Raw genomic sequence first — 9,860 nt, 5'->3', positions numbered from 1 at the left:
AAATGATAGTGACCATCTCGATCTTAGTTTTCCTGGAAATAAATGCAAACGAAAATTATAAAGTAAAATTTTTTGTCCAATTTCAAATGTCTTTCTCATAATATTTTTATCATGAAAGACTTTAGTTTTATCTTTATAAATCTTTGAATTTTCATAAGCATCATTTCTTAATTCTTCAAGTTCATTTAATTGCAATTTTCTTAATTTAGCTGCATCATCTAAATTAATATTAAATGCTTTAATTGATCAATAAGTTTTATGTTCAATTTCAACTGGTAAATGACAATACTTACAAAAAACTAACCTATGTGGTGACATCTCCAATGATGTTTTAAAAGCAGTTCTATATGCCCATAATGCATCAGTTAATTTTAAAGACCAATTTTTTCGATTTAGATTAACTGTTTTTTCTAAAATTTGTTTTATTTCTCTATTTTCAAGTTCAACTTGATAATTACTTTGATGATGATACGAGGTAGAAACTTTATGTGTAATTCCATATTTTCTTAACATAGAAGAAAATGATTTATTTATAAAATGACTTCTCTCATCACTAATTATTGCTCTAGGTATTCCAAATCGGCTAAATATATTTTCTGTTACAAATTTTATTACAACTTTTTGATCAATAATTTTACATGCAATTGATTCAATCAATTTTGTCAGACTTCAGCTCCGTTTAAATTTAAAAACTTTATACTTTGAAAAGTGGTTAAATTGGCTTTTAAAAGTGTTTTTTCAATTAAAAGTCATGTTATTTTTACGCTTGAATAAATAAAGAAAAAACACTTTTTTTAATTCATAATTAATAGAGAAGCTTTAGAAAAACTTCAAATTTGAACTTTTTGAAAAGCTCTAATTTCAGCATAATAAGTTCTCTCAAAAATAAATACTAAAAAGCCATCCAAACACATATCTAATTATAAAAGCATTTTTTCTATATATAAAAAAAAATGTTTTTAATCAAAACACTTAAAATCCAAACGCACTCTTAGTTGAAGATTAATTGGTTGCCTCCAAGGACAAACCCCGAAGGGAAGGGGAGGGTGAATTTTATTATTATAATTGAATGAGAGATTTCTAGTTGATTTACTCCTGAAATTTTTAAATTTCAAGATAATATAACAGAAATCATAACTACCAACAAAAACTGACAGAAGAATCTTGATCTTTAAATTAGTTTGAAAGAAACAGAGATTGGCTTTTCCAACCAAAACTGTAATTCCATTTCGAAACCGCAAAATCGAGGGCAACTAAAAGAATCAGGCAGAGACAGATTAAGTGGGTCATTCTTATCTGCAAGCTTTATCAACAGCTTGAAGGCACAGGACCCTATTCAAAAGTTATCGGGGTACTCTAAAGGTTACGATTCATAAACCTTCTGTAGAGCATCTCATTATCAAATAGTTACCAGTTAATACGAATCAAACGTAAAGCTTCACATAAAGTTAAAAAGGTTCAATTTATAATAAGAAACCTGTCGGCAAAAAAGTGCTGTAAAAACATATACCTCCCAAAAGGGCCATAGGCTAGGTGTATACTAGGCTAATGAAGGTATTGGAGTGATGCAAAAGATACAATCCTACAAAATCCGATTCATAGGATAATCAGGAAAACATGTTGATGCTAATCGATTTGTAGTCTTAATTCATCTTCGTTTTGGGAACCTTCTTCTTTGGTGATCTGTTAGGTATAGAGTTCTTCATGCCGATGAAGAAGAGTAGCGCACCGAGTAATGCCAAACTCTGGTTAAGAGATTAAGTAAAAAACGGTCGATTATCAATGCTAAGAATAAGAAATTATCATCAGAGAAAAATAAATGAAGTAGACACTCCGGTAAATTTATCTAAAGTACAAAAAATAACCTTGGTTTGAAGGTTGAATTTGTACCTGTGTAAACTTGACAAATAGTTGAGTAAATTCTTTCTTCTCAGCTTCGTAATTGTAGAAGTCATACAAGATCGGTGCTGAGATCGCTTGATGCAAAAGCTTTAAGAGCAAGAAACAGGAAGAACCGATGAGATAATAATCAAGTTTTCATGATAAAAACTAAATTAACAAAGATTGGATAAATGGGCATACAAGGATGATAGCCCCAAAAGTGCTCCCAAACACGAAGAGCAGGCTCCCCATCGACTTCATCACGATGGCACCCATGATCAAATGTTTCATCTAACATGAAGTTCACAATTCATAAGAATGCTTGTTTGATCTTTTTAAAACATAGGATTGTTACCAGTCCACTTTCCAAAAATAGATTAAAGAAGTTTGGGAAAGCAATTCTTACTTCCACTCGCGGCACTTGGATCCCGGTCTGGGTTGCAACATGCTTCGAGAATATATTGAACTTAGGCTTCAAAGCCTTTACTGCTGGCCCTCCATCAGCTCCAAACTCATTGAACCTAGATAAAGAAATATATAAATTCAATTCACAAAAAAATTGTTGTTGTTTCAAATTACAAGGGCAACTGTCCCCATCATTGAAAAATTGTAAAATAGATAAATTTTGAACTTATTTTCTAGCACTAGCAAGTATTCATTGTTTCAAGGTCAATCTATAGGCTTGTCTGGATAACAATTTCCTTGTCAACTCACAGATCGACTAATTAAAACCCATCTTTCTATGATCAATTTGATAAGTGATCCCCAAATTAGATTTGGGTGTACAAGACAAACGTCGTCACATGCCAATCAAGACCATCCTTTATGTAGTAAACATAGGATCAAAATTTTTGACAGGGAGGATAGATCAGCGACAACCATTTACTTATTATTGAACACAAAAACATCCCTACAATATATTTTCATTTTCTTCTCTAAATATTAATTATCAACTCCCAACATGATCATTTTCTTAATTAAACTTTTCAACCTTTCCGAGAAACAACCTATTGTTATTTTAAACTTTAACACGAAATAATACATTTTAAAATTTATAAATTATAAATAATCAATGTCAAAAAAGACAAAAACTTGAAACCACTTTATAAATTTTTTTTTCCCAAAAATAGATTCCATTGCCAAATACATTTTGGGAAAAGTAACATAACCAAACAAAGCCTACATGTTTCAGAAAACTAAATACAAAATTTGAAGATTTTAAACTCGAGTGCCTGCCCTTAATCACGAATACTAAAAAATATGAAGCAAAATTGATGGAATTGTTAGAATAGATGTCCGACAAGCCAACTTATAGCTCGGACTTTTATTGACTTCAATGTAAAACAATATTTATTTTAACAATATTTTACGATTTCATTCGATGATGAGATTATACTTTATCTATATACCCATGCAAACTGCATAAATAAAGTCCTTGAATATACAATAGGTGCCATGAGGTCTGCCTCGCAACGTAATATTATGAAACTCTTTAGGAAGTGTACCGTGTATTCTAAACAGGTTGCTAGTTTTATCAACCGCCTAAAACAAGGATAAAGGTCGCTCGAACTCGAGACTAGCATATGTGATGTAAACGCCATGTTTCATTGACAAGGACATGGAGATGTCCATTCACACAGATGGGTGATCATATGATGATGCACTGAACAACCCTCCCTCGCACTGTCCAAGTGGTTCTCACATATCGAGTAGAATAGTCCGCACTCCGTGGTTATGGTTGTGCACCATTAGTCCTTTGACCCAGGACAATGTACTACCATGCACTTTGATCCGTGTACCGACTTCATTGAGAGTCATCAGGTGGCGAGGTCGGGTGTAGTTTCGAAATACGCAGGAGCAAATGTATTGTAGAGATAGTCGATCATGGCTATAATGAATTCACAATCATTTATTTAGTGAATTTGGAATTTACTAATTAAATGTTGGTATTAGTAGTGGTAACTACCAACATATATATATAATAAGTGTCATCAAAAGTTGACAAACACATAATATAATAAATAACAATATAAGAATTTAAAATAATAAAAAATTTTAGAATCCTAGTACCACAAAGATTAGGAAGCCCTAGTGGGAGAGGGACTCCTAATCCAACTTCCAACCTCAATATATACACCATGAGGAAGGGCCATAAAACACATAACAAGTTTTGCACACAAAAACGCAACAAAGCTCTCTCATTTCCTCACATCAAGTTACGGCCACCTTGATTTTCAAGGGAAAATTTTCAGCCACTTGTTCTTCCACCGCCGCCGCGCCGCCGCCGCCGCATTGTCTCCGGATTTTGGAAATTCGGAGATCCTAGTCGCAACACACAAATCGCTAGCGATTCCTAGTGCAATCCAAGCGAGAAGGACAATTTTCGATCGTGGACTTAATTAGGCGATCAAGGTTGAAGAGCCGTTCGTAGGGATTTACAAGAACGGTTATTTCTAATTAGAAATCGGAATAGTTTGGAGTTCAGCGTTGTATACGTGCAGGTATAAACCCTTGCACCCTATGAATGAAATTTAAACACACGACACCCAAGCAACGTTTTGATTGTTGAAACGAAAATTTTAAAACTTCCGCTACGTATTGGGTGCAAGAATACGATGTCCCAACATGAATATAACAGAAGCAGATTCAGCAAGCGAGCAAGAAGAGCAGTTACCATACTCAAATAAAAAAAAAAATTTACGCATGACTTGCTCTTGAAAAATGTTAGAAATTACATGTAGTGCACCCTCAACATGGGACAGCCAGTGATTTAGTCACCGTCAAATTCAATTCATGCAACCCAACTCTTATTTACATGTTTAAAGATCACATCTATTCACTCAACCAAAAAAGGACAAAACAACAAATGGGGAGCTTGAAGAAAGGCAGCACAAACATAGAAATACACCTAAATAGAAGCCCAGAATATTTCAACCGAGGCAGATTATTCATTCAACACGTATTAAACCGAAAAGAAAATATATTTATATCATAACCAAATCTGTGTACTGTAGCACAACTTTTAACCCTAAGCGGTTCAGAGTCAGAAGGCCAAAAATCCATCAGATCCAATCAATCTGAATATCCCACTCGAATCCAAGTAGAGCAAAACCCACGTCTCCTTTCAGCAAATACCTCACTAAAACCCACAAAAACTGGAAACACAACCATCAAATACATGCATACAAAATATACTTAAACCCACTAAGAATCAAGAGATGTGCACAGAGTGAGCGCGAATGAAGCGCAGATCTGAGTAAAAGAGAGGAGTAGAAGCTGAGGTCTTACTCCTGGTAAGCGGATAGAATGAAGACCGAGACAAAGAGGAGTCTCCCGAGGAAAGACAGGAAAGCCATTGCCGCTGCGAGGATCGAAGGAAGACCCAGAAAATCACTCTTCAGACACTCCCGTCTCTCTCTCTAAGCGACGGAGATTCAAATGGGGGGAGAATGAGAGAGATTCGAGGGGGCCTTGTAATGGTTGAGTTGTGGAGTTCTTATTTAATTGTCGCTTGTAATTGTTTGAACAAGTAATAAATTTTTTATAGTTGATTTTATTTTTCTTCCAATGACCTTTTGTGCACTTAATTATTCATTTAATCAAATTTTTACAATTAATTAGTAAGTTTCTTATCAGATGATATATATATTTGAAATATTATTTTTCATAAGACATATTTTTATGATAATCATAAGCATTTTTTAATTTTATCTTTAATTATTCTTCTAATTTTCTAAAACTGGCTAATAATATTTCGAATCAGCATTCGGAGATCGTGCTCGGCTAGTTTAATTGTATCCTCAGATGGAATCTTCCAGCTACACTATGTTAAATGATGTATCACACATATTCATTCATGTAAATTGATATCTCCTTTCAATTATTACTCAAATTAAGTATTGTCAGCTCCACCATTTTTTCAATATTAACAGTTTTCGGTTAATTTTAACAGAGATGTTTTATAAAAATATGTTATATTGTGTATCCGAATATTCTATCTATTAATATTAAGGTTCGAATATCGGTGGTTGGTCGGGGACGGAGGACCGGAGACGATTAAGATGTTAAAGATTTAAAAGCTAAATTTTTATTTTAGTTAAAAAAATATTTATTTTAAATATTTTAAAAATTATTGCTTTTTAAGGTCAAATTTAAATTAATTAGAGGGAACAAAGAATTTTATGTATTTTATAAGGAAATTTTTAGAAATATGTATTTTTAAACTTTTTTAATTTAATCCTAATTATTTTTATTAATCTTAATGTGCCTAATTTATTAATTAAAAGCTAGTTTTGATTAAGTCTATTAACTAAAAAGTTGAGAAGCATTTTTGTTTTTTTTATTTATTTAAACCTAAACCTAAACATACACACCTAAACACCTACAAACACACAAACCCCATGAAACACACAAACCCCATGAAACACACACCATTCATGTAAGAAAATAAGGGAAGGAACAGCGGGTGAATCATCTTGCAAGCCAAGGAAGTTTTTGATTTTTTTCTTCTTTGTTCTTCGATTTTTTTCCTCGTTCTTCCTTCCAACAACTATCACCCGAGTCCCTTGCATCCCAATGTGGGTTTTCGGTGCGATTTGACAACAAAAAAGGTAGAAAAAAAATAGAAATCGTCTTCCGTTTTTCACCGACGTTCCACCACTTCGGTATTCGTATTTCGAGCGTTTTAAACGCAAAGGCACGCCGTAATCTTCCTTCACTCATCTTTCACACCATATTATATGTTTTGATACATGATTGCATGAAAAACATGACACACTTCTTTTATTTTCCTTTTTATGGCATAAATATGATAAAACTATAGTTTTAATCTTTTTAAATTCTTCTTTATGTCTCATAAAAGGGCTGTCATGGTAGAACTATGGGAAGGGACGTTTTCCACCACATTAAGGGTCCATAGATGCATATATAAGGGCTGCACATGTAGGGTTGATGGCTTGAACGAAAAATTGAATTGTATGGGAGCTAGGGTTTCAGGTAGGGTTTCCTTAGAGGGGCACGGCCTTAGCTGCTGTTAGGGCATGACCAGCAAACCTAAGGGGTCTGTATGATGGTTCTAGGGTGGCTGCACGATGGCTGGTGCGAAGGCAAGGGGCTGGGACGCAATCATGACGTCGTGCAAGCCTTCTAGGACATGACTTGAAGGGCTGGGCACGTTTGGGGTGTTAAGTTCTGTCTAGTAGCTTGTTATGGGTTCAGTTTAGGTCCTAGGGTCAATGGCTAGGAGCTGGACATGATGGATAGTGCTTAGGCTTGAAGAAACTCAAGGTTGGTTAAACTAGGGTTTTCAAATCATGCACAAAAAAGTTTCAGTAGGTGTCCTAGCTAGGCTGGTCCAAGGGTTTAATGGGCTTGATTTGGGTTGTACACGGTACGGTTAGGTGTTAATAAGCTTTGGTTCGAGTTTAGTTAAGTTTCGAATCAATTCGGGTTAAAACCGGGATGTATGTCTAAGTTTTAAATACGAATTAGGAAATTAGTCGAGGAACTTAAATTTACGTCTAAGAAATATTTATGGGTATATTTAAGGTGTTATGTTAAGTTTGAATGTATTTGGTTTGTCATTTTAAGGTCTAAGGGGCAAGTTAGGGTTTCAGGGGCAAAAACAGTCATTTTACACCTGAAAAATATTATAAGTCCTGGCAGTTCCCTGAATGCTGTAATAAATGTTTAAATGTTTTATTGGAACATTTCATGTTCGCAATCTTAATTTTGATCTTAACAAAACTTGTTATTTTAGTGCTAATGATTTATCGAAGAGAGTAGGATGTTGAAACTGATCAGGCTTCGAACTGATCAGTCACCGATCCAAAACTAAAGCTATCAAGACGCTAACTGAAAGTGTCAATTGATTGCTCAAAATGAATTAGTCCAACTGAAGTATCAAAGACCAGTTCACTAATTGTCCAGCTGACAGACAGTTCAGCAGAAGACCTTCAAAAGCCCGGCCAGGTGATGAAGTGCTCAACTGAGACGAATCGAAACCTTAAAACTACTTAAAATTTTGTGGAAAATAAATTTTTTTTCTTAAATAAGTAATGATATCCCAAAATGAATTACAAATAAAATGCTTGTCTAAATATTTGAAATAAAAACGAGTACAACTATTTCCATGGAATAAAAGAAAATATCATTCAACACTAATGTTAAAGCATTATCCAAGACGAGCATTTGAAAATATTTGTTTGCTAGCAAAATCTTAAATAAATAAAAATTAGAGTAAAAGTTTAACGTGCATAAAAATTCTTGAAACTTAAGCGGTCCTCGGGTTAGGACTCCGCACCGTCCGAGCCAACTCACTGGTCTCCGCCTCTCGTCTCCTCATACTCGTCCTCACCTGAACCGATCAAGTTTAGTGAGTCTAAAGACTCAACATGTATAAACTGAGAATAGCAAGTAATACATAATAAAATCACATGCATTTTAAAGTAACTCATACATACTTAAACTCTGAATATACTTACATAAACATACTTACATAAGCATAGATGTGCCCTCATTTCATAAAAATTTTCATAAACGTGCTGCATCATACATACTTAAACATGCTTCAAAGTAAGTGACCCATAACATATTGCGCCTGTTTCAGACTTAAACATACTGTGCATCATACATACTTAAAAATGCATCATTTTCCGTAGAGATATGTTTCAAAGCAAGTTACCCATAACATATTGCGCCTGATCAGACTAAACCACATTACTTGGCTGGCAGGAATGTCCACTGCCACATACATAAGATCAAACCCGGTCATGCTTTACTGGGTAGATTGGTCTCTGGTCATGCTTTACCGCTTTCCAATCTTGATCAAACCCGGTCATGCTTTACCAGGGTGGAGAGGTCCTCGGACACATTCTCCGGCTTCCAAACCCGTACATAATTGGTCACAAGACAATTCACATACATAAAAAACATAAAATATTTTCCTTTGCACGTTGAACAGACTTATATAGCGTTGAGGGCTTCGTTGGATCTTTCTTGGGCAACTGTAGCACATGCTAAAACATTTTTTTTCCATAGTACTTGGCGCTCGGGCGCGCCTGTCCAGAAGGCCTGGCGCTCGAGCGGAAAAATCTTACCGCTCGGGCGCCGCCCGGTTCCAACGAGGCCTGCAACTCGTAGGCCTGGCGCTCGGACGGTAAGATCTTACCTGGCGCTTGGGCGGTAAGATCTTACCTCTCGGGCGCCGCCCGTTTCCAACGAAGGCTGCAACTCGAAAATCCTCAAGAAGAACACATTTTTGACATAGTATGAGCAGTCACACGAGAAAAATCATAATTCACTTGTTTCTTGTTCGAAAATTACGAATTTACTGTCAAATCGAAGATATCAAAAGTACTACGTTTTATATTTTGAATGTTTTTCCAGAAAACCGACCAAAAATTCATTGGACTCGAAATGACAGCAGATTCGGTTTTAGAGATCTAAAAATCGTTCCAAATATCGTTTCAACATCATAGCTCAAATTTTGCATAACATAACCAGATTTTTACATACAATATGTATCAAAATATTTACTATGACAAGATCGATACAGAAATAAAAGAATATACATGCCTTTGCGTTAAAACGCACAAAAATAACGAATACCGACGCGGTGGATTGCGGGAGATGAGCGGGAGACGCTTGCTACATGATTCTTGCTTGAAAAAGAATGTAAATCTCCTGAAATTTTGCAAGGAAAAAAGGGTGGCTGCTGCTAGAGCTCAAGATGAAACGTCTGCTAATCGTTTTCTTAAAACGTGCTAGAAATTTTTTTTTCCTCCTTAATCTCCATAATTTGAAAATATACATATATAATTTAAAAATACCTCGTACCATTTTAAAAACTAAAAATCCAACTAACATTTAAAAATCCAAAGAAAATAGTTTGAATCATAAAATCATTAAACGTTTTACCAAACCTCAAAACATTATTTGAAAAGTATAGCTCATACTATCACCTCTCAAAAAATCACTCA

The 9,860-nt window shown here is 34.8% G+C and overlaps 1 protein-coding gene across 1 annotated transcript; it reads right to left on the bottom strand.

The window, feature by feature from the left end:
• Positions 1-1,421: 1,421 nt before the first annotated feature.
• On the bottom strand, positions 1,422-5,385 carry LOC140967220 (uncharacterized). Its single transcript, XM_073427625.1, has 5 exons — positions 5,170-5,385; positions 2,288-2,402; positions 2,083-2,172; positions 1,891-1,989; positions 1,422-1,745 (listed from the first exon to the last, which is right to left on the bottom strand). Exons 1-5 carry the CDS (start codon positions 5,235-5,237, stop codon positions 1,644-1,646), a joined length of 474 nt encoding a protein of 157 aa, XP_073283726.1. The 5' UTR covers positions 5,238-5,385; the 3' UTR covers positions 1,422-1,643.
• Positions 5,386-9,860: the final 4,475 nt, after the last annotated feature.

This window comes from Primulina huaijiensis, chromosome 2, assembly GCF_012295235.1.
Source record: "Primulina huaijiensis isolate GDHJ02 chromosome 2, ASM1229523v2, whole genome shotgun sequence".
Taxonomy (NCBI): domain Eukaryota; kingdom Viridiplantae; phylum Streptophyta; class Magnoliopsida; order Lamiales; family Gesneriaceae; genus Primulina; species Primulina huaijiensis.
This window is presented reverse-complemented; position numbering and strand designations above follow the sequence as displayed.

What these genes read in the sequence shown, in the direction of transcription:
- LOC140967220 (XM_073427625.1), bottom strand. Translation starts at nt 5,237, where the DNA reads ATGGCTTTCCTGTCTTTCCTCGGGAGACTCCTCTTTGTCTCGGTCTTC. An exon ending in CTTTTGGGGCTATCATCCTT is followed by an intron (nt 1,990 to 2,082) that starts GTATGCCCATTT and finishes TTGCTCTTAAAG; the next exon opens with CTTTTGCATCAAGCGATCTC. An exon ending in TATTTGTCAAGTTTACACAG is followed by an intron (nt 1,746 to 1,890) that starts GTACAAATTCAA and finishes TCTCTTAACCAG; the next exon opens with AGTTTGGCATTACTCGGTGC.